Source organism: Lynx canadensis, chromosome A3, assembly GCF_007474595.2.
Source record: "Lynx canadensis isolate LIC74 chromosome A3, mLynCan4.pri.v2, whole genome shotgun sequence".
NCBI lineage: Eukaryota > Metazoa > Chordata > Mammalia > Carnivora > Felidae > Lynx > Lynx canadensis.
In genome coordinates this window covers 13780685-13805742 of record NC_044305.1, presented here as the reverse complement: position 1 = coordinate 13805742, position 25058 = coordinate 13780685, and the positions used below count along the sequence as shown (strand labels likewise).

The 25058-nt window shown below is 47.8% G+C and overlaps 1 protein-coding gene across 1 annotated transcript in view; it reads left to right on the top strand.

Annotated features, from left to right (window-relative positions):
- LOC116737999 (eyes absent homolog 2-like) overlaps positions 1-25058 on the top strand; it is a 45788-nt gene that overhangs the window by 12685 nt on the left and 8045 nt on the right. Inside the window, exons 2-4 of the mRNA XM_032592733.1 lie at positions 1846-1891; positions 5320-5462; positions 14149-14265. Coding sequence (XP_032448624.1) covers positions 1846-1891; positions 5320-5462; positions 14149-14265 — 306 coding nt within the window. The remainder of the gene's footprint in view (positions 1-1845; positions 1892-5319; positions 5463-14148; positions 14266-25058) is intronic.

Below are 25058 nucleotides of genomic sequence, written 5' to 3'. Positions count from 1 at the left end.
GGGCCCTTAGCCTTCCCCAGTTTCTTCATGTGTACCGTGGGGACGGTGACTTCGCCCACCTTGTAGCACCGTTGTGAGGTTTAAGAGAGGGCACGCAGGTGAGTAGTGACCTCCTAGGTGCGTGGTTGTAGCTGGTGTGGTGACGAAGCCATCGCAGGCTGCAGCGCCCTGGTAGTGAAGAAAAACCCCGGAGCCAGAAGGCCTGAGCTCAGAGCACACATCCACCCCTGATGACCCCTGTGGCCTCGGGTGAGTTAGTTAAACTGTCTGCGCCTCCAGATCTTCGCCTGCGACACGGGGGTATGAATAGAACACTCCTCGTGGGGTGATTCCGAGGATTAACAGTAACGCATCCGAGTAACACGCTTAGAGCTTGGCGGGTAACAAGCACGGGGTAAATGACGGACCTCATCAGCATCATCCTCTTGTGTCTTCATCTTCACGCATCCTTGTGAGATCAGTTTCCCCCCACTTCACAGCTGGGAACACTGAGGTCCAGAGACTCTGGGCAGGCTTCCCCCAGGTCTCGTTGATACCAAGTGGTAGAGTTGGAATTGCAAGTTTTGAGCCTCCAGTCCGGGGCTGAGAGAGGCTCAGAGTTCCGGGGACCTGAGAGCATGTCGCATGTCTCAGGAGGCACAGGGACGCTCCAGCCGCGTACCCCAGTACGTAGGCACTGCCCTACGCACCGGGGAGTGTGAGTGGGGAGGTTGGTGTGATCAGTAGGCACGCAATCTAGTATTGGCCTGGGCGTCACGGTGAGGACGTTGAGTTTTCCTGTTAGAGATGACATAACGTGGTCCCCAGTGGACTGTCCACGTGTAAAATTAGCTTCTTTTTTTTTTTTTTTTTTCAACGTTTATTTATTTTTGGGACAGAGAGAGACAGAGCATGAACGGGGGAGGGGCAGAGAGGGAGACATAGAATCGGAAGCAGGCTCCAGGCTCTGAGCCGTCAGCCCAGAGCCTGACGCGGGGCTCGAACTCACGGACCGCGAGATCGCGACCTGGCTGAAGTCGGACGCTTAACCGACTGCGCCACCCAGGCGCCCCATAAAATTAGCTTCTTGAAGATATCTCTCTTCAGCTGAATTCCGTCACCTTTTCGTCACCTCTTGCCTTATTGTCTCCCACTGATGGCTGGATGCTGTGTGCCGAGGGGCACCGTTGAATCAGGAGCTCAGGCCCCTTCTGTCTTCCTGCTGCACACTCTACCTGGAGCCTAGGAGATGCGTCAGCGTGTGGCTTCCCCTAAGTGCTGGGGCCAGCCCCACCTGAACGCCATGGGCTGAAACTGGGTGGTGGTGGGGAGAGGAAGAACGTCAAGATGATGTCATCAGGAGAAGGGAAATGGATGTTGGCCAATCAAAGCCAACTGGTATCTGCCATTCATGGGTTCTCGGGGCTGTGCCGTTGAGGCAGGGAGTTCTCCATCCAGGAGTGGAAATGGCAGCAGCCTGGGAGTCAGGAAACCTGGTCCAGGTCCCAGTTTGTGCTGCTGTCTAGTTATGGGGCCTAGCTCAAGCGTGTTCTTTCTGTCCCTTTGGCCTCGGTGTCCCCATCCGCGCACTGGGTAAGGGGGAGGGTTCTACCCCGATGTTTCAAGATGTTATAGACTCTTTACATGTGGTCCTTCAGTTAGTATCCGGAGATGAAACTCACCCAGAGAGGGGTTTTGAGGAGGAAACGCTAAAACGTTGTGCCTCGAATGAGCTTTTGTGGTTGAGAAAGTCCCTAGCAGCAATTCTCCAAGGTTCTTCCCACTCAGGTGAGCAGCTAAAGTCACAGCTTTAGTGGATCATCACTCCGACAGCTAAAGCCTTTCCAATTTTTCTTTTCCCTCCAGGCGTCACCGCATCGGCCCCTCCGAGCGTGTCTCCGCTCTTCGCAAGGTGAGCACCCTTGCCCGCCTCCTCTGCCTCCCTACCTTTCCCCTCCTTGCGGGGCTGAGGCTCTGGGGCCTGAATCCCCAGAGAGGAATCCCAGCACCAGCACTTACCAGCTGAGCCACCCGGAGCACATGACTCCACCTCCCAGGCCTCGGTCTCCCCATCTGGAAAAGGGGGAGACCGTCACGACGCCCGCCCCCTTGAAATGAGTTAAAACACGTTAAAAGGCCTTAGAATGAAGCCTGGAGCCAAGTGTCGAGTGTTGGCTCTTACTTCCTCCCTTCTTCTCTTTGTTCTTTTTGTCCGTCCTTCCTTCCCTTTCCCTCCCCTTCCTCCTTCCTTTCTTCTCCCTCCTTTTCACTCTCCCTCCTCTACTCTGTCCCTGCCTTCCCTCCCTTTCCTGCTGTCCCTGCCCCCCTCTTGCCTTCTCTCCTCTGCCCGGCGAGTGGAGGAGACAGGCCAGTAAAGCAGAGACCCCCTCAGGTGGATGGGCAGCATCAGTGTTGCACCAGAGGTGTGCGAAGGGCAGAGCGAGCTCCCTGATGGCCACGGCTTCCGGAGAGCCCTCGGTGGTCAAGGTGCCCTCGGCCTAGAGGGTCAGCTCCTCCATATGCCGACACGCACCTCCCTTGACAACACTGGAGAAGTCGTTTGGAAGGAACACACTTTCTCAGCCTTCCTTTCCTTGCAGACGTTTTGGGGATTGTTAGTAGCAACAGAGGTCTGTTCGATCCACCTGAACTCTTCTTTAAGGCCGTGGAGTTGGAGAGTTCCACTCCTCTTTCTCTAGGTTTTCACCGTAGCCCCAGATTAATCCGCAAGGGAGAAAGGGGTTCTGATGGGAAGCCAGAGTTGATCGCCTGGAATTTCCACCTTCTAGATCGAAGGACAGGTGTAACTTGGGAGCAGGTTCAGATAAGGTTCTATGCTCAGCTCTGAGTCCCGACTCTCGGGACTCATGCTCAGGCGCGACAGACAGCGAGAATGTTGGCAGCTGAGACGCCCTCCAGGACTGGTTCTGGCGTCTCCAAGTCCAGTGAGTTCCTCACGCACTTTGGAACAAGTTCCCCAACCCTTTATCAGTGTAGAAGTCAAAAGGAAAGGAGGGCAGGAGAACATCTTTTTGTAATTCCATAAACCTTTATACCCATCTCACACCTGCTGGGAGGCTTCTTACATAGAAGGAATTCGGGAAAGGAAGAGATTTTAACTAACGCGATGTAACCAGGGGTACCTGAGTGGCTCAGTCAGTTAAGAATCCGAGTTCGGTTCAGGTCATGAGCTCACGGTTCATGAGTTCGAGCCCCGCGTTGGGCCCTGTGCTGACAGCTCACAGCTCAGAGCCTGGAGCCTGCTTCAGATTCTATCTCTGTCTCTCTGCCCCTTCCCTTCTTGCTTGCTCTCTCTCTCTCTCTCTCTCTCTCTCTCTCTCTTTCTCTCTAGTAACATTTCAAAAAAAAATTTTTTTAAATAAATAAAATGATGTAACCAAAATGGAATCCAGTCCAGAGTTGGGGATCTCATTAACATCTACTGGCAGACAGGCTGGTTAGAGCAGGTAGGTACAGGATGTCGGGTGCAGAAGGCCCTAGTGTCCCCGTGTGTGAGCTGAAGAAAGAGACTGGCCCAGTGAAGTGGTTAAGGGTGCAGCCTCCGGAACCGGGTTCAAAGTCTGCATCAGCTGTGCAATCCTAGTATGTTAGTTCTCTCTCTGCCTCTGTTTTCTTATCTGTAAAATGGGGATAAGGATAGTAACTCCCTCCAGGGTCGTTGTAGTTGTATGAGGTTTAAATGAGCCAGTGTACATAAAGGAATTAGGAAGGTGCCTGACACAGAACGGGCACAAGAATTTTTAGCTGTTTTCATCACTAAAGGAGGTGGACCCGGTGGGGGCTGTTCTAGACAGAGTGTGGTGGTTCAAGATGTGGCCACTACTCAAATTGGTTGGTAAAGCCACACAGGAATGCAGACCTAGGCTTTGTAGGTGTTGGGGGGGGGGGGTGGAGGAGGGGAGACGGGAAAAGAGAAGCCTCCTGGTTTGAAACTATTGGCAATGAATTCAGATTAAAAAATAACTGCACGAGCCAAAGAAATTATACTCAGGGATCCATGGACTGTGCATGGCCCCTGGGCCACCATCTTGTCCCCTTCTGCTAGAATAACCCCCCCCCCTTGATGTGACTTATCGCTGCCTGCAGGGCTGGGCCAATCTCAGTCTCTAAGTGAGAAGAGATGCAGTTTTGTGGTTGTAATTGTGAACCCTGGAGTCAGATTCCCGAGTTGAAATTCTAGATCCCCCACTTTCTAGCTGTGACCTCAGGTCTCGGGGCTTTGGTTTCCTCTTCTTGAAAATGGGAGTTACAAGAACCCCCCCTACCCCAGAGAGTTGATGTGAGCATCTGATGAGATATAATGCACGTATCGGGCCTGTGTGACACATTTCGAGCCTGTGGTAAGAGCACAGTGATTGGGAAGCACTCATTCATTATATTACAGATGTCCTAGTAAGTGGCCCTTTAAATCCCAGGCCTTCATGGAACCTGTTCCTCACCATGGAGTGCAGAATCCATTTGTGTTCTTGGGTTGCATGTAACGGAATATGGACTGCAGCTGATGTTAGCCCAAAAGGACCTATCTGGAAAATCTGGAACAGCTCCCTGTGAGACTAGAATAATCAGGCCTTAAGAAAGACCAAGAAAAGGACAGCTTCTGGGATCCAAGCAATAGGAGGGAACGAAAAGTCAGGCTCTTCAGAGTGTAGCTGCTGGAATAAACTATTCAGCCCAAGATTTAAATTCCTGGGACAGGATCTGATTGGATGAATTCCGTCACGAGCCCACCCCTTGGCTAAGAGCAAGGCATCTTGATTGACAGCCCTGTCCCAGCTGCAATCAACTGAGATGGTGTCTGAGTTAGGACAGAGAAGATAGGACAGATAGGCTGTGCTGTAGTAGTCAGTGGCGTGGACCCAGTGACTTCACACAACAAAGGCTTGTTTCTTACTCAAAGTTCCGTGCGGATTCGGTGAAACTCTCCGGGGCATCTCTCCTCTACACGCTGACTCAGGATCCAGGAGATATCCGTACCGTAGCTCTGACGTCTCAACCCTGACACTTGCTGCCAACAGAGGAGAGAGGGCAGGCAGGAGGGTCGCAGGGGATGGTTTTATTGGCCAGACCTGGGCATGGCTCATACATTCTACGGGGCAGAATCCAGTCGCGTGGCCGACTCTGACTGCAAGGCAGGCAAGAAATAAAACCTTCCTGGTGCCCAGGAAGAGGAAAATGAAATGGGATTTGATGAACACCTCAGTTGTCTCTGCCCTGGAAGGAGTTAAATACCCAAAGGAAAACGGTAGCGGTGACACCAAGATAAGGGGGATGGGATGGTAGCCTGGCTTCGGAGATGTAATCTTCTCTTTTTCCATGCAGATCTTGTCCACGTGTCCTGCACAGCCAGACTCCCACGGCCATGGCAGCCTACGGCCAGACACAGTACAGTGCAGGGGTCCAGCCAGCTGCCCCTTATACCACTTACCCACCTCCGGCACAAGCCTATGGAATCCCTTCTTACAGTGAGTACCAGACCAAGCCCTCGCTTTCCCCCTGGGGTCCCCAACGTTGTGGTCTTTCTTCTGTCCCGCTGCCTCCGTTAAATGCAAAATGATAAATGCAGCCAGCCTCATTTTGGAATGGGAATAGAGGGAAAGGACAGACACATTTAAATATGGTTCTAGTTTGACAGATTCTATCAAGGCCTCTTTTGCTTGCAAGAGTAAGAAACTTAGGGGCGCCTGGGTGGCGCAGTCGGTTAAGCGTCCGACTTCAGCCAGGTCACGATCTCGCGGTCCGTGAGTTCGAGCCCCGCGTCGGGCTCTGGGCTGATGGCTCAGAGCCTGGAGCCTGTTTCCGATTCTGTGTCTCCCTCTCTCTCTGCCCCTCCCCCGTTCATGCTCTGTCTCTCTCTGTCCCAAAAATAAATAAACGTTGAAAAAAAAAAAAAATTAAAAAAAAAAAAAAAGAGTAAGAAACTTAACCCAAGCCAGGTTAGGAAAAATGGAAATGTAATGACTCTCATACGGGGAAATCTAGAGATAGAGCTAACTTCAAGTACGGCCGGACCCGGGTGATCAGGGGAGGTCAGGTATACCACAGCTCGCTCCAGATTCAGATGTTTTCCTCTGCGTTGGCTTTAATCCCACACGGGTTTTTCCCATGTGGCAGCAAAATGGTGCCCGTCCCTCCGGGTTGGCATCCTTTTAGCTCAGCACAGCCAGTGGAAGGAGAGCCCATCTTTCCCAGCGGCCCCACCAGAATCCCTAGCAGCCCTCGTTGGCCCAAATTGGGTCACGTGACAATGCTTCAAGCTAGTCAAGAAGGTGAACATGAGAGAGATAAGGAGGCTGAAGTGTGTGGATTGTATCTGAGGGAGAGATGGTTCTCGTGAAGGAAAGTAAGCGGATGCCGGGAAGGCAAAAACAACAGACCTACAGACCGTGACTGTCAGAACCTTATTGCTACAAACCAAAGAGTCTGTGAACCTGGCCCAGCATCCACCGCTCACCTGCCCCCATCTGTACGGGTCAGGGTTCTCCAGAGACGCAGAACCAATGGGATGGAGATATCTATATCTATATCTATGTATTGAGACAGAGAGAGAGAGAGCGAGAGAGAGAGAGAGAGAGAGAGAGAGATGATAGGAACTGGCTCCCCCGGTTATGGAGGCTGGGAAGTTACAAGATCTGAGGTTGGCAAGCTGGAGACCCAAGAGAGCCCATGGTGTCATTCCAATTTGAGTCCAAAAGCCAGAGAAAAGGAGGGGTAATGGTATAAATTCTGGTCTAAAAGTAGGCGGGCCCAAGACCCAAGAAGGGCTGACTTTTCAGCTCCAGTCTGAAGACAGGAAAAGACTGATGTGCCAGGTCAAACACTCAGATAGAAGTAGTCACCTCTTACTTAGTTAGCCTTTTTGTTCTATTCGGGTCTTCACTTGATTAGGTGAGGCCCACCCACATTAGGGAGGGCAATCTCTTATTCAGTCTACAGATTCAAATGTTAGTCTCCTTCAGAGACACTCTCACACAGACATACCCAAGATAATGTCTAACCAACTGTCTGGGCAACTTGTGGCCCAGTGAGGGTGACACATAAAATTAACTATCACATTGCCTATGGCTTATATTCATTCTAGTTCTTCCCATCTTAACTGATGTATCAACCCAAATCTCTTTTGGTAGCAAATGACAAAAATCCAGCGCTAATTAGCTTAAGGAAATAAGGGTGTTGACTGCAAACCATAGCTGAACGGTCTTAGGGTATGAGCTTCAGGCAGGGCTAAATCCAGGTACTCAAGTGATGATATGAAGAATCAGTCTCTCTGCTTTCCTTTGGAAGGTTAACCTTCATTCTGAGACTTCCCCACTGTGGTGTCAAAGACAGCCCTCGCAGTTCCAAGCTGTACCTCCCCCCAGAAGAGAGCTTCTCTCGTCCAGGACTTCCTGTACCATCCCAGGGATTCCTCTGACTGGACTCCCAGTCACTGGGGCAGAGACACTGGGGCAGAGAAGATAGAATGCTCTGGATGGCCACATTTGGCCACATATCCACCCATGGAACCACGAGTCAGGTCAAGCTCATCCAAGAGAACCGAACTGAATGTAGGGCAAGGTAGTCCCCGGAGGAGGAAGGGACAGGTAGAAACCACAGACGCCTAGTGGAAAGGTAGTCAGGAGACCTGGCTTCTGGGCCCAGCTGCCTCTGACCTTCCCAGGCCTCGGTTTCGTCATCTGTTAAATGAATGTATCATCTCATCTTCCCAACTCGATGGTGTGGCTCAAGGGCAGAGACTGAGTCTTTCCTTTTTTTCCCTTCCTTTTCTCCCTCTCTACCTCTGCTCTGTTCTTGTGTTCATTCATTCATGAATTCATTCACTCAGCATTGGGTCGTGTGCTAGGCACACAGAGGCCAACAAAGCAGAATGGGCCCTCTGTGGAGCTTACAGTCTGCAACAGAGGCTGAAAAGTAAAGGCCAGTGGGTAATGTGGGTATCTCTTTTAACCTATAAAACATGCTTAACATTTAAAAAATTAATTGCTAATTTTAGGAGCACCTAGGTGGCTCAGTTGGTGAAGTGTCTAACTTGATTTCAGCTCAGGTCATGATCTCATGCTCGTGAGATTGAGCCCCATGTCTGGATCTGTGCCAAATGTACCTTGCTTGGGGTTCTCTCTCCCTCTCTCTCTCTCTACCCGTCCCCCACACACATGCACATTCTCCCATGCACATGCATGCATGCTCTCTCTCCCTCAAAGGTAAATAAACATTAAAAAAAAACATTTACAAAAAATAAATTGCCAATTTTAAAATGCGAAATGCTGGGGCGCCTGGGTGGCGCAGTCGGTTAAGCGTCTGACTTCAGCCAGGTCACGATCTCGCGGTCCGTGAGTTTGAGCCCCGCGTCGGGCTCTGGGCTGATGGCTCAGAGCCTGGAGCCTGTTTCCGATTCTGTGTCTCCCTCTCTCTCTGCCCCTCCCCCGTTCATGCTCTGTCTCTCTCTGTCCCAAAAATAAATAAAACGTTGGGAAAAAAAAATTAAAAAAAAAATAAAATGCGAAATGCTAATGTAAAAATTTATATTTCTGGGGTGCCTGGGTGGCTCAGTCGGTTAAGCATCTGACTTCGGCTCAGGTCATGATCTCACGGCTTGGGAGTTCGAGATCCACATCGGGCTGTGTGCTGACAGCTTAGAGCCTGAAACCTGCTTCGAACTCTGTGTCTCCCTCTCTTTCTGCCCCGCCCCTGCTCGTGCTTTGTCTCTCTCTCTCTCTCTCTCTCTCTCTCTCTCTCTCTCTTTCAAGAATAAACATTAAAACATTTTTTTAATTTAAAGATTCTCTCCACCTCTACCCCGTGCCCCCCTGACACTTGTTCTCTAAAATTAAAAAAAAAAAAATTATATTTCTAATGTCTTTCAAAAGAGAGAGAGAGAGAGAGAGATGATCCGGCAGCACTGAACCCACATTCTTTTTTGTGTCAGGAATAGGTGACTCTGAGTCAGGCTGTGCCCATTAGCCTAAATTTGTCATGCTCCCCACCCAGCCCACATGGCTCTCTTGAATTATCTGCCTGTCCCCCAAAGACGTTTGAGTTTGCACCTCCTGGCCTAAAGGGAGAAAAACATTTTAAGATTTACAAATCTTCGCGTGTTTCGAACTATGCTCTGTGATACGAGGAAGAGAAGTCGGTCATGAGGGAGAACGGGAGGAAGGCTTCATCTAGGCTCCAGCTTCGGGGAGGCCTTTTAGACAAAGAGCTGGTTCAGCATCCTAAGAACTGAGGCAGCCTCCAGGCAGGGGGGCCGCCCGGTCGGAAGTCGGAAGGCCCCGAGATGGGAGGAATTTGGAGAGTCCCAGGAGCCCAATAGCCACAGCACAGTGAGGGATGAGGTGGGTGAGGCGGGCAGAGCCCGTGAGGCCTGGGAAGGATTTGGGGTTTTATTCCGAGCGAAACGGGAACTCGTTGGCAGGTTTATAAGCAGAGGGCTAAACGCTGCAGTCTGGGTTTTTTTCCAAGATCGCGTCGGCCGCCGTGGGGAGCTTGGATTGGAGGGAAGGAAGAAGGCAGCAGGCAGGCTGGTCAGAGACTGAGGAGGAGTGCAGGGTGACGGTGGTGGCCCCGGGGCAGGGCAGTGCACCGACTGAATAGTCGGGGGGTGATTCTAGGGGTAGGAGTGGGGGGTCCTGTTGGGGCAACAGGCCAGGTGTTGGGAATAGTCACGGTCGCTGAGCTGCCGTCGCCTCAGTCCTCAATGTTCTGTGTCCTTGGGGGTAAAGAACCAGCTCAGGGTCCCCCAGCTGGTCGGTGGCATTAGACCCAAAGTAGCCTGGCCCTGGAGTCCAGTCTCTTCATCACTGAGCTCTAGTGCCCGTGACAGTCCTCGGCCCACAGGTGTGGGCATTGTTTCCAACCCTCTGTCCCTCCTGTGCTAGAAGGCTTGTGATATAATCCCGCCTAAGCTACCCCACCTGGCTGACAGCCAGGGAAACCGAAGCCGTATTATTTTTCGGCATAAAAGAGAAAACCGGCCCTGTGTCCAGACACAACGTGGCAGGTAGTACAAGTATATGTCCTGGGCTCACACACCCACCCCCCCCCCCGCCACATGCTGGTCCTGACACACTGGACAAGCCCCTTCAGTTTCCTCCTTCGCGCAGCGGGGGTGCTACTCGTCTCCTCGCCATTACTGTGAAGATAGACGAGGCTGTCTGTGTCAGAGGTCGGCCACCGTTGTCTGCAAAGGTCCAGATGGTCCTTCTGGCTCTGCGGACCCTAGAGTCCCTGTCGCAGCCATTCAGCTCCGCCACCATAGTGTGAAGGCAGCCGGACGATATGGAAACTAACAGGTGTCTCTGTGTTCCAATAAAGCTTTATTTGCACAGACAGGAAGTAGGCCAGACTTGGTCCACAGGCCGTGATTGGCCCACCCCTGATCTCTGCGAAGGGATCAGCTCACAGGGCTGGCCCAAGGGACATACTCAATCAAGACAGCAGGGTCTTGCCAGGCTGCCACACACACCTGGAATGTTCATGTCACTGAACAATGACAGGTAGGATGAAAAGCCATTTTCCTTCACCTGTGCCTGTGCCTGAGCAAGCAGTGTTTGCTCATTGTCTGGACAAACCTTGTTGAATCTTGTTAGGAAGCTTTCTCAGTGCTCCTTGGCAAACAGCATTATTTACTTTTGTGCAAATAGCTTCAAGGAAGTGACACATTTGAGCAAGCTAGAGGGAAGAAGGTGAGCGGTATTGAATATGTTTTTCCTCGATTTGTTACGCAACATTTAAGACATCGGTAAAAGCGTGAAGACGAACACTACAAATACCACGAGCTGGAATCCAACGTAAGAAATAAAAAGCATAAAAGGTCATCTCCCTTTCTTCTCAGAGACACCCACATGCCTGGAGTTGATGTTTGTCATCCCTCTGCATTTCTTTATGTAGACAAGGGGGTCAGCAAACTTTTTCTGTGAAGAGCCTGATAGTAAATATTTTTAGCTTCGCAGGCCCTACAGTCTATCGCAGTCGCAGTCACGCAGCTCTTCCATTATAATGCAGAAGAAGCCATCCTCCATAAACGAATGGATGTGTCTGTGTTCCGATAAAACTTCATTTGCAAAAAACAGGCATCAAGTCCCATTTGGCCCATGGGCCTGTGTAGAGTATTGTTTTGCGTGTTTTACAACTTTGTATACGTTGTTTCTTTCAGTCTCTATTCTTTTGACACTTGCTTTTTCTACCCACCCTTATGTCTTATGAAATTTATCCCTGTTTGTGCCTGTGGCTATAGTTCATTCATTTTCACTCTAATATTCCATATTCCATTATTTGATTGTGCCACAACTCATGTATCTATTTTTTTATTTTTTTGAGGGGGGAGAGGCAAAGGGGAGGGGGAGGGAGAGAGAAAGGGAGACAGAGATTGAGAGAGAATCTTAGCAGGCTCCACACCCAGCACGGAGCCTGACGCAGGGCTCGATCTCACAACCACGAGATCATGACCTGAGCCAAAATCGAGTCAGACACTTCACCAACTGAGCCACCCAGGGGTCCGTCATTTATCTCTTATACCCCAAACTTAATCACTTAAAACAACACTGGTGGGGCGCCTGGGTGGCGCAGTCGGTTAAGCGTCCGACTTCAGCCAGGTCACGATCTCGCGGTCCGTGAGTTCGAGCCCCGCGTCAGGCTCTGGGCTGATGGCTCAGAGCCTGGAGCCTGTTTCCGATTCTGTGTCTCCCTCTCTCTCTGCCCCTCCCCGTTCATGCTCTGTCTCTCTCTGTCCCAAAATAAATAAATAAATAAATAAATAAATAAATAAATAAATAAATAAATAAATAAAAAACAACACTGGTAAATTATTTCTGGTGCTTCTGTGGATTGGCTGGGTAGACTCTTTCCTGGTCTCCCTGGGGTCTCTCATGAAACTGCATTTGGCTGGCAGGTCGGCTGGCATGGCTCCCTCCACCTGCCCTTTAATCCTGTGCTTGCTCACAGCATGCTGGTGTCAGGTTTCCAGGAGGGCAGAGTTGGGGCGCATGAGTGGCTCAATCAGTTAAGCATCCCTCTCTTGATTTAGGCTCAGGTCATGATCTCAGGGTTTGTGAGATCAAGCCCCACATTGGGCTCATGCTGACTGCATGGAACCTGCTTGGGGTTCTCTCTCCCTCGCTCGCCCTCTCTCTCTCGCTCTCTCTCTCTCTCTCTCTCTCTCTCTCTGCCTCTCCTCCACTCGTGCTCTCTCTCTCTCTCAAATAAATGGACTTTAAAAAAAAAAAAGAGGAGGGCGGAGGTAGGAGCTTCAAAGGCACTTGACAGCTAGTCTCCAGAACTCCCATCACTCAGCCACTTCTATCAGTCAAAACAAGTTACAAGGCCAGTGGAGATTCTAGAAGTACGAAAATGGACTCTGCCTCTTGACAAGAGAACCTGGTCATGTTTTCCAGTCTACCCTAGAATATCTCAGTCTCTTAAAGAAGCAGAAGTCTTCCCCAACAGGAAGTGAACGTGTTGGCATCTGATGGTGGGTGACATTGGGAATTCAGGAACCAGGAGAAAGAACTCAATACTCTGAGCATATAATAGACTCCCCATGTCTGTCTTACAGAACCCTTTGATACCTTGTGTGTTGCTCAGAACAGTGGACCATCCTCCGTGCTGGGGAGGGCTTCCTGGGGGTAGAAAGCAGGGACGCTTCTCTTTTCCTTTGCTCCTCCATGTTTTGGAAGCATTGTCTTCATTCGCGAGACTGAATGGGTGAAAAAGAAGGAACTGCTGTTACAAAACTGGAGCCAGAACTAGAAATATCCTTTCAAGAGATATAAGAAAGGGACACCAGGGTGGCTCAGTCAGTTAAGGGTCCAACTCTTGGTTTCAGCTGAGGTCATGATCTCACAGTTCATGAGATCGAGCCCCGCGTTGGGCTATGCACAGACAGCACAGATTCCGTCTCTTGGGATTCTCTCTCTCCCTGTCTGCCCCGTCCCCTGCTTATGCTCGCTCTCTCGCTCGCTCTGTCTCAAAAATAAATAAATAAGCTTAAAAAAGTAAAGAGATGTAAACATAAACAGCGTGGAGATACTGTTTCACACCTGTTAGGTAGACAGAGATAAGCACAGTTTATTACATTTTCAATGAAAATACAACCTGTGGGCTGCGGATGGTGGATCAAGCTGCTTGCCTCAGTGCAGTCCCTTCTCCAGCCAGCTGCTCATGGAATCGGTGCCTGGCATGTCAGACTGTGGCTGAAGCAAACGACACATTTGTAACTGTGGCCTTTGGAGAAGCAGGTTCCTCCCACAAGAAGAGTGGGGAGTGTGTCTTTGGATTAAATGGCATGGGCATCTTTACAGAGGAAGGATGGTTCATCCAACACCCCAAATCTTGATGGACATTAACCACACATGGCCCTACTCTGTAGAGTAGGGGTTGAAAACTCACTACCCTCAGAACCAGGCAGGAAGCATGCGGCATATACAAAATATGGGTCCCTCTTTTTTTTTTTTAATTTTTTTAATGTTTTTATTTATTTTTGAGACAGAGAGAGACAGAGCATGAGCAGGGGAGGGGCAGAGAGAGAGGGAGACACAAAATCCGAAGCAGGCTCCAGGCTCTGAGCTGTTGCACAGAGCCCAATGCGGGGCTCGAACCCACCGACTGCGAGATCATGACCTGAGCCGAAGTCAGATGCTTAACCAACTGAGCCACCCAGGCGCCCCAATATGGGTCCCTCTTGACCTGCCTTTCCCTTTCCTACTTTTGATAGGGTCCTAGCATGTGGAAAAAAAAAAAAAGTACAACTGCAATGAAAAGACAGCACTGAAAGCAGACATTTACGTTTCAGGGACAGTGCAGTATCTATAGTGACCCCAGGGAACCTATGGGGATAGGCTGTGTCATCACATGGGAATGCAGGCATGGTGTTGCTAGACCATCTCACTGTTCAAATGAAGCCATAAATCCAGATTATTTGGTGAAATCTCCTGGTTTTTCAACAAAAGCAACTAATTTCAGATTTTCCTTAAAAATATGCAGGCCAAGCAAAATACGTTTATGGGCTAACTGTGCCTCACAGGCCACCGGTTTGCAGCTCCTGATTTGGAAACTGATAAAATTGTGTGCTCTCTTGGTTCAGACGCTCTTCTGCAGGTGACAAGGAAGCATCCTAATCGTGTGTCCCCGGTGCCTCTTTTTCCTCCTTCCAAGGTATCAAGACAGAAGACAGCTTGAACCATTCCCCCAGCCAGAGTGGATTCCTCAGCTACGGCTCCAGCTTCAGCACCCCACCCACTGGACAGAGCCCGTACACCTACCAGATGCACGGTCAGTGTGGCGCTGCGGCCCCTTCCTGTCCACCTCCAAGGCACTGCCTGACTTAGGTGTCCCGTCATTCATTCGTTTGCTTGCCAGATTTATTGAGCGCCTACTATGTGCCAGAATCTATCTCCAGGAGTCAGAGCGGTGGACAGAAGAGAACAGACATGAGATCTGCCCTTATGGCAATTGTATGGCAGGAGGGAGAGATTAACAGTAAACAAGGCAACACATAAACCAGCTAATTTTGGAAGAAGTTGAGTGCCGTGAAGCAAATAGACATGGAGTTTGGGTAGAGAGTGATGAGCAATTTAAGGGTCAGGAATGGTGAGATATACAACTGTAGACGGGGTCAGCAGGGCAGACTCTGAAGAGATGACATGGGACAGAGACACAAAGAGGTAGGAGGGCTCAGCCATGGACAGGCCTGGAGGAAGAGCGTTCCAGGTCGCGGGAACAGCCAGTGTGAAAGCGGTATGCAGGGCAATGTCTTGATGTGTTTGAGGCACAGAACAGAGGCCAGCAAGGCTGGAGCAGGATGGGAGGAGAGAGTGTTGGAGAGAGAACAGAGCCAAATTATGTAAGGTCCTGAGGGCTGTGGGTAGGAGTTGGCTTTGGTAAGTGTGACGGGACAGGCAAGTCCGTTGTAGACTCAGACATGCCAGGTGGTAGGAGTTTGGGGCAGGCTAGTAAAGAAGCTGGTATTCCAGGCAGGAGGTTCAGGGGCTCTGCATCACCCTACGGTGGCCTTAGAAAGGGCAGAAGACTCCAGTGTGTAACTTCACCCCACATACCCTAAGTAACCGGATTCCTGGATTCTTCTGTGCCCACTCTTTGACCTTCCTAGGGCCCCTTCTCTTCTTAGAGTCCCTTGGGAGTATATTGGGGCTGAAGCATGGAGTAGAGGGGCTAGTGGCAGTCATGTGGGGGATCCGCATCCTGGTATTTTTTTCCTTCATGAAATCTGGTAAAAATGACCGTCAAGGATTTGAAAAATAATATGCAAGAGTAAAGGAGTAATGAGAAGTCCGTGGGCTAATGAGTGATTATACTTTTCTTTAAAAAAAAAAAAAACTGTTCGCAAGTGTTGTCACTTTGTCTTGTAAATGTCTTATTAAAGAAACAATAAAAATGGATATCAAGGGCAGCCTTTCAGAGAAAAACCTGGCGAAGGGACAGCAAATGATCTTGGGGGTGGGGTGGAGAAAGGGGCTGATGAGCATTAATGCCCAGCCCTTGGAAAAGCTCCCATGTAAAGGTCTGTATCAGAGCTTGTTGGTGACACCATCAGCCAACACCAAACACTTGCCACGTGCCACACGATGTTGTTTGGATCGTCTTATATGACCTTCATGGCAAAGTGTTGGTGCTGGTATTATTCCCATTTTCTAGGTGAGGCAGTTGAGGCATGGAGGGAATGATCAGTTTGCCCAACATCAAGGCAAGGAGTTTAGATTTTACTGCAAGTGCAGTAAACAGAATGTGTCGAATCTCTTAGGGGTCTGGCAGAATCCCATCCCCCAGGCTGACCCCCAAACCCTTGCTCTTCTCTGCTTCTGCTTTCGCCTCTGGCCCCCCACGGTAGCCTTCTGAGTCTCACTGAAGGGTGCAAGCTCCTGGGACCCATCTTCAAGTGGGAAGTGAAATTATGGCAACAGTCCTGATAATAAAGGCTTCTGAAGACACTGAACTTGAACTTGCATTTGGGTCACTCTCAAGCCAGTGTTTACTAGCTCTGTGAGTAGAGATGAGACGTACTGCCTCAGGACTTCTAAGGCCATGAAGGTTGAACCGCAAACACAGTCCACCCTCCCCCATTCTGACATCCTTCCCCACCCCCGCAGAAAATAAGTGGATTCAGTGACGTTAGGAGTGGCTCTCCATCCATCATTCTTTCACTGTGTATTATTGAGTACGAGTTCTATTCCTGGCACCCTTTTAGGCACTGGAGACATGGCCAGCAACAGTGACAGTCCCTCAGAGAGAAAGCAAAGAATCAATTAACGAATAAACGGATTATTAACAGACTTTGACAGAGCTTGTGAAGGACAGAGACAGGGCAGTGTGATGGGCAGTGATGAGGGGCGTAGCGGTTGACATAACCCAGATGGTTAGGGAGACCCGAGTAATGGAAAGGTGCAAGCCACATGAGCAGCTGGAGGTTCTCCCAAAGGAGAAGCATGAGTCTGGGGGCAGTGAGTAAAGGGGATGAGATTGGAATGCAAAGAGGGGACCCACCCCCGCCCCAAGCCAGGACATATAGAATATGTCATTTCTTCTCTGGTCCTTATGGCTGCCCCATGAGGAGGGCATTATCATGCCTGCTTTACACATGGTGAAAGCGAGGCCCAGAGAGGGGAAGTGATTTACTCAATATCACACAGCCAATAAGTATGCAGAGCTGGCATTCAGACTCGGATTTCTGGAATTCCGGAGCCTGTGCTGTTTCCTCCAAGTGCCATTTCCTGGACTCTTTCAGGATTCCAAATAGCATCCTAAGCTATGTGTATACCATAAGCCATTCCCCTTAATCCTCCCAATAGCCCTGTGACCTACGGTCTATCATTATCCCCATCTTACAGATGGAGAAGCTGAGGCACACATTGGTAAAGTAACTTGCCCAAGGTCACATGGCTATGGCGGTGGGATCTGAAGCCAGGCCGTTTCACTGCAGAGCCCAGGCATGCAACCCCCATACCATCCTGCCCTCCCCACTCTTGTAGAACCCTCTAGAAGACAATTCTCCATGGATGAGCACTTGCCTAAACCCTGCCTCGCCACCTCAGTCCCCACCAGCCCTTCACAAGTCGAAAAACATCTGCTCTGTTCCCACCCAACCATGGGAATAATCCAGGTTATTTTCTTACCGTCCTTGCGGCCCAGATGCCAGAAGGGCTGCGACAGCAGCTGGACTTTGTCCCAATTAACTGCCTTCAGTCTCATGCTAATGGCCATAAACTGCTCTTGAAACAGCCCAGGCATTCTGCAAGCCTGACATATTCCTCCGTAAGTATTTTTTTCAAACACAAACACACAGAACGCTCACACACCATGCCCATGTGCTTCCTATTAACTTTTTTTTCAAGTTGTTCCAGAGGAGAAATAAACTCTGAAACTACTCCGTGTGCGTTTCAGAATGGAAGACGTCAGTTCAGCTTAGCTTTTCAGATGAGGAAGGGAATGAAGAAAGGGTCTGAAAACACTCAGAGTGACATTGGTCCGTGTGGAGAATCTGGGATGAGTCTTTTTCCTCTCTAGGAATTAAAATCACAATTTCGTCAAAGCAGAAAGAACCCAAGCAGGGACCAACCGCCCCATCACTTTGCAGATGAGTAAACTGAGGCACTGCCACAGAATGGCTTGTGTAGGGTCACAGAGCAAGCATTAGATAAGCCGGATGCCTCCCTCTGGGTCCTCTACCTACTCTCATAAACTTCCAGAAACCTCAGCGGGGTCATCACCCCTCAAGGCTCTGGTCTGAGATCTGTATCTGTTTGGATAACACTGCCCCTCCACCAAATGCATAATAAACATAAGAGAGAAAAGTTCACAGCACTCGTCAGCCTTCGCTTGTTGTTTATTTTCTTTTTTTTAAGTTTACCCAAGAGTTTTTATAACTGAAATGTGTTTCTCATGGCTTTGATTTTTGTTGTTGTGTTTCTTTTTGCTTCTCCTGCTGAAACACTGCTACTCACAGAAACGGCTCCAAAGATTAAAAAGAAAACATCTTGAGCGTGTATTGTAAGAACTTGCTGGTGCCGTGGAGGGACTGAGAGCCCCAGACCACACACCCCACGATTTGAATGAGGCACTTGACTTCCTGTGCCTCGGTTTCCTCACCTGGGAACTGGCATCCTAGCAAGGGAGAGGACCTCAAGGGGCTCTCGGGGGGACGAAATGGAATGATTCCTGGGCACGTCAGATGAGGTCCGTAAAGGCTGGGTGCTCTTTTTCTCATTCCTGCTGTTTGTTTTGTAACATAGGTGTTAACATCGGTAACCCTGAAGTCAGGCGAAGTGAACTTTGCAGTGTTCCAGCATGTGGCACTGAGCCAGCGTTCTTCCCCTCTAACATTGGGTAGTGATAATACTGATGCATGGCGTACTATGATAATTAAATGAGCTGAACTGTGTGTGTGTGTGTGTGTGTGTGTGAAGTATTTAGAGCAGCGCCTGGCACAAACTTAGTGCTCTACCAATGTTAGCCGTTGTTACCGTTGACCCCTTGAACAGTAGGGATTTGAACTGCGCGGGTGGGTCCGCTTACGTGCAAATTTTTTTTCAATAAATCCAGCAGAGTCCTGTGAATGTATTACCTGTTCGGTATGATTTTCTTAATAACATTTTCTTTTCTTAGCTTACTTTATTGTGAGAATACAGTATGTAATATATAGGACACACAAAGTACGTGTTAATTGACTGTTATTGGTAAGGCAGCATAGACTATGAGCAGTGAAGTTCTCTTTTTATCGTTTCATTTTATTTTTGTCCATCATGACAAGTGTATTCTGTGGTAGTTAAGTTCAAAAGTTATACAGGGAATTTCAACTGCGCGGGTTCCAGAGACAACGGAATTGCTATCTTAACTTCAGGTCTGACGGTCTGTGTTCTTCCCAAGTTCACCTGTGTTTCCTGAATTCTCAGTTTTATTAAGGAGTCCTGGTAGAAGAAAAGAGGAATACTAATTTGAGACTGTTGAGTCTTCCACATCAGCATAAACTCCCCTTCTGGTAAAAATCTGCCTTATACGGGGACTTGAAAATAGTCAGATCTCTTCAGTTCCTTCTGTATTCCTTCTGTATTCACCAAAGACCAGGGAATGTTAATACTGAAGCTCAGAACCCAACATGAGCCATTCAGGAACATGGAAGCATGTGATTCGGGGATGAGGGGGAGAATTAAAAGCCTAGCAGAAGGGTCTGGAAGCCAGTGATCTCAGCCAGAGACTTCAGGGACCGGTTTGTGTTGGACTTGTGAAACCTAGCAGTTTCTGGCACCAGAAAGCTGTGTGACTTTGGACAAGCCATTGAACTCTCAAGATCTGTATCTCACAGCTCTGGTGCTCACAGATGCTCACTGAAAAGATAGAGAGGTTGGAAAAGTTCATGGTCAGCTGCATCAAATACATTTGGTAAATAGCGTGCAGCACAAAATTAAGTAGATGTCTTTGCTGCAGGACTTCTCAGACCCTTTGCGGCCCGATGCACCTTGTGGCTTTTCAGGAGTGGAATTCAGTAGCCAGTCTTTCTGGGTAGATCTGGATAGGGACCTTCTCACAAAAGACTGCTCTGTTCTCAGCGGGAAGTCCTGGGCGTGATGGCCCTTAGAACCCTTTCTGGTAAAATTGTGTGATTCTCCAATTAAAAAAAAAAAATGATGAATGTGTTCTTCTTTTCTGTATTTTATTTTTGCTGAGATACAATTCACATACCATGAAGTTCACCCTTTTAAAGTATACAATGCAATGCTTTTACTATATTCACAAAGTTGGGCAACCCTCCCCACTCTCTTGATTCCACATTTTCATTACACCTTTTTTTTTTAATGTTTATTTGTTTTTGAGAGAGAGCGAGTGAGCAGGGGAGGGGCAGAGAGAGAGAGGGAGACACGGAATCTGAAGCAGGCTCCAGGCTCTGAGATGTCAGCACAGAACCTGATGCAGGGCTCGAACTCACGAATTGTGAGACCGTGACCTGAGCCAAAGTTGGACGCTTAGCCAACTGAGCCACTCAGGCACCCCTCGTTACACCTTTTTTAGGGTTCCTGGACCCAATTCCAACAGGGGAGTCCCCCCGCCCGAAAACACCAAGCAATTCTTGGACACCAGCATGGCATCCAAGAATTCAAGTCAATTCTGACACTGTCTACCTGGAGACAGCATCAGGTTCCACAGGTCAAGGGTTCGGTCCTACAAGACTGCCCCACCCTCCTTCAGATGCCAGTCACAAGCCCAGACTGTTACCTGTCCTTCTGACTGACCGGCTACAGACTGGAACTTCCAATGACCCCTCCTTGGGTTTGATTACTTTGCTAGAGAGGCTCACAGAACTCAGGGAGACACTTACTTACATTTACCAGCTTATCAAAGGATATGAATCAAAAGCCAGATGAAAAGATACAAAGGGCAAATTTCTGAACAAAGGAGCTTCGGTCCTCATGAAGTTTGGGGCCTGGCTCAATGGCACATAAGAGGATTCTAGTTCCCCAGGCATAGGAGCTCTCTGACAAGGTCAAAAAGCTGCTGTCTTGGGTTTTTATGGAGGCTTCATATATAGTAATGATTGACTAAGTCATTGGCCCTTGGCTGACTCAACTTCCAGCCCCCTCTGTCGCTCCCTGGAGGTCGGGGTGGGACTGAAAGTTCCAACTCTTTAATCACGTGGTTGGTCCTCCTGGCGGCCAGCTCTCACCCTTGGGTGGGTCCAAAAGTCGCCTCGATTAATAACAAGACACCCATTTCACATTAATGGATCTGAATGTGTTTTCAGGAACTGTGGCTGAAGATCAGTATTATCTGAGAATTCTATTTTGGTCATCTGAATGGTCAAATACACATTTCTTGTAAATCATTATATGATAACCCCAGAATGGAGCCCCATGCACATTAGCCATCATTTCCTATTCCCCTCCCTTTCTTTTGTGATAAAAAAAAAGTTACATTTAAACTTACTCTTCCTTTATATTATTTTTTGAGCAGTTTATGTATTTACCTAGTTTAAACATCTATAGAAATCTCTCTTCTACCCTTGTCCCACATCCACTCAGTTTCCAAAGCCTCAACGGTTAACCATTTAAACTAGGTTCTTGTGAGCCCATCCAGATTTGGGGTTTTTTGCAAGTATGAGCAAACATGAACACAGTCCATTCTACTTCATATTTCTATGACAAGAAGTCATTCATTCATGTTTCATAAGTAAGGAAACGATGTCAACTCTGTTTCCAAATGAGAACTCTAAAGTTGCATTGGTTCGTTTGCTTTTTAGATTTTCTCCTTATCACTGGTTTTAAGCAATTTCATTTTTGATGCCTTGGTGCTGTTTTTTTCATGATTCTAGGACTTTGGATTCATTGAGCTTCTTAATCTGTGAGTTTATAGTTTTTATCACATTTGGAAAAGTTTCGGCCATTACTTCTTCAAGTAGTTCCTCCCCACTATGTCTTCAAGTTCACTAACCTTTTCTTGTATAGTATCTGATCTGCTGTTAATTACACTCATGGCATTTTTTTTCATCTTCAGATATTTGATCTCTATTTTTTTTAATCTTCCATGCCTCTATTTAACATGCCCAGTCTTTCTAGTGGCTCCTTGAACAGACAGAACACAGTTATAGTAACTATTTTAATATGCTTATCTATTAGTTTTGTCATCTCTGTCATTTCTCGGTTATTTTTCACTGATTTTTCTCCTCATTACAGGTCATATTTCCTGATGCTTTGTGTGCATAAGTTCTGATTGTATGCCCGACATTGAGAATTTTACCTTGTTGGATGCTGGACATTTTTATATTTCTATGAATATTCTTAAGCTCTGTTCTGGGATGCAGTTAAATTACATGGAAACAGTTTGATCCTCTCTAGTCTTGCTTTCAGTTTTGTTAGGTAGAGCAGAGCAACATTTGGTCTAGGGCACTCTTGACCTAACAACATTTTCCCACTACTGAGGAAGCCTTTCTGTGTATTCTACCCAATGCCCCACGAATTATGAGGTTTTCCACTCTGGCCGGCAGGAATAAGAACTATTTGAAACTCTGTTATGAGCTCTGGGTATTGTTCCTTCTAATCTTTTCAAGTGGTTCTCCTCCAGCCTTTGTGGACACCCTAGGGGAAATGTCCACAAATCTCTGGAGCACTCTCACAGTGCAGCTCTGTTTTCTGGAACTCTGCTCTGTGAATCCTACCCATTAGGCTTCCCTGGACTTGCAGTTCATCTGTTCAGCTTAGAGAGACCACTGGGCACTGGGCACCTTCCGGCCACAGTGGGGCAATCATGTGGCTCATTCTTCGTTTCCTTTCTCTCAAAGATTGCAGTCACTCATTATCTGATGTCTGATGTCTTGGGAATCTAGTTTTTTAACTATTTCACGTGGGGAGGTAAATCTAGTCCCCATGACCCAGTCTTGGCCAGAAGTGCATGTACAGCCGTATTGGTTTGTTTGCACTTTTCCCCAGCACATATGGTAACAGCAGCTGAATGCAAAATACGTAACACTGGTAAAGACAACAAGCTTCTAGGAACACAGTTCTGTCCCTGGTGCCCTTTGTTCTTCGTCTGACTTCAGTTTGGCCTCATGCTCTGTTTTTGAAGAATTTCTTTTGCAATTTCCCCAATATTTCGTGCATTTTGCCCTGGTTTCCATAGTTCAATACTTCCAGTGTCTTTATACCCCCTTCTGTCAAGATAATTTCACCTCTTTTTTAAAGCTAAGTCCTCTATTTATTGTAGCACTTCTCTATTACTCTTTTTTATTGAGATTATTATTATTCTTGCTTTTGTCAGTGCTTTGGTTACAAAGTTGTGTTGCTTTTGAGCAGTCTGCCCTAACCCTACTTTTTCCCATAAGCCCCATTATTTCAGTGAACAATTTTGCACAACACACAGCCTCTCAGGAAGGCTTTGGCACATTATGGCAGTAACACTTGCATTTACTCTTATTTTCATAGGTAACATACATACACCGGCTTCTGCACTTTGCTTTCTTCATTAGCAACAGATATTGAAGAACTTTGTAAGTCCGTGTATAGAAAGGGCTTCCTCTTTTTCTTCACAGGTGCCTGTCATTCTTTCGAATGATGTCCTGTAAATCATTTAATCAGTTCCTCATTGGGTGTCTACAATTACCACCAGTATGGCTATGAATAATCCTAAATGTGTATCATTTCATTTTTCTGCAAGGACATCTGAAGGGTAGGTTGTGCAGAAGAAGAATTCGGGGTTGAGGGGAAAGTCCCATTTTTAAAAATTGGTGGATTTTCTAAGCTACCTTCCGTAGGGATTCTACCAATCTAAACTCCCGCCAGCAGTGTGTGAGAGTGCCGATCTGGCCAACCCAGTGGCATCTAGTTATTGGCCATTTTTTCCAATCCTATGCATGAAAAGCGGTTTCTTGGCATAATACTAATTTGTGTGTCTTATGAGGTTGAGCCTCTTTTCAAATCTTTAGCCGATTTGTGGTTACTTTTCTGTGAACTAGGAGATTAGATTTGAGACATTGTACAAGAGAGGAGTGCTGTGGCGCCAGGCATACTAATATTTAAGCATATGATAAAACCTTAGTAACCAAAACAGCTTGTTTTGGGTGTATGTGTAAACTGATTGACCAGTAGAGGAGAGCGTGCCATCCAGAAAGAGACAAAGCGTATCTAGGAATTTTGTACATGGGGCAGATGGCATGTCAGTGGGGAAAGACGCAATATTCAGTGAATGGTTTTGGAACAATTCGTTAGCCATCTGGAGGGGGAAAATCCATTCCTTTTACTGCATATCACGAAAAAAATCCAAATGGATTAGCAGTTTATTTTTTTCCTTCAAAACTTTACTGAAATTCTAGTTAGTTAACATATAGCGTAATATCGGTTTCAGGAGTAGAATTTAGTGATTCATCACTTACATACGACACCCAGTGCTCACCCCCACGAGTGTCCTCCTTAATGCCCGTCACCCATCTAGCCCATCCCCCCACCACCTCCTCTCCTGTATCAACAGTTTTTTGTTTTGTTTTGTTTTTATTTCTTTAATTTACATCCAAGTTAGCATATAGTGAAACAATGATTTCAGGGGTAGATTCCTTAATGCCCTCACCCATTTAGACCATGCTCCCTCCCACCACCCCTCCAGTAACCCTCAGTTTGTTCTCCATATTTATGAGTCTCTTCTGCTTTGTCCCCCTCCCTGTTTTTATATTATGTTTGTTTCCCTTCCCTTATGTTCATCTGTTTTGTCTCTTAAAGTCCTCATATGAGTGAAGTCGTATGACTTTTGTCTCTCTGACTAATTTCACTTAGCACAATACCCTCCAGTTCCATCCACGTAGTTGCAGATGGCAAGATTTCCTTCTTTTTGATTGCCGAGTAACACTCCATTGTGTATAGATACCACATCTTCTTTACTGGATCCGCAGTTTAAATGTCAGAAGTCAAATCATAAAAGAACTAGAATGACAATAAGCAAAATTTGTATAACCTGGAGTAGAAAAGGCTTTTCTCACTGTGACTTAGAAGCTAGCCATCAAGGAAAAGACAGCAAGTTTAACTACAGATTGGTTGGGGGGGGGGGGGGGGGGGGGGGTGGGGGCGTGGCAAAGAACACCAGAAGTAAAGTCAAAACAAAAACAAACAAAACAGAAAACAAGTGGCAAACTGAAAAACATTTACATCGCAAATCGTAGACACGCAGGTCGTTAACTCTTTGCAAATGATTCTGCAGTTCTGTGGATTGAGCCTGCTCCGGGAGGTGATTCTTCTCAATGAAAGAGAGAAGTGAGTTAGTTGTAATGTTGCAGGGAGTGGTGAGCGGTCAGGCCGAGGGCAAGCTGAAAACTACGCGCCCGTCTGGCAGGGGTGTAGGTATTACTCGGCTTTCGCCCGTTGCTGCCACACGAGAATGGGACGCTGGGGAGGCTAAATCTTTCCATTTTCAGGGTAATCCCTGTAGCTGGATTTGACTGTGAAATCTTTTTCATTGTGGGCAAACTGATTTATTTTGAGAGACAGAGAAAACAGAGCGTGAGTGGGGGAGGGATAGAGAGAAAGGGAGGCAGAATCCAAAGCAGGCCCCAGGCTCTGAGCTGTCAGCACAGAGCCCAT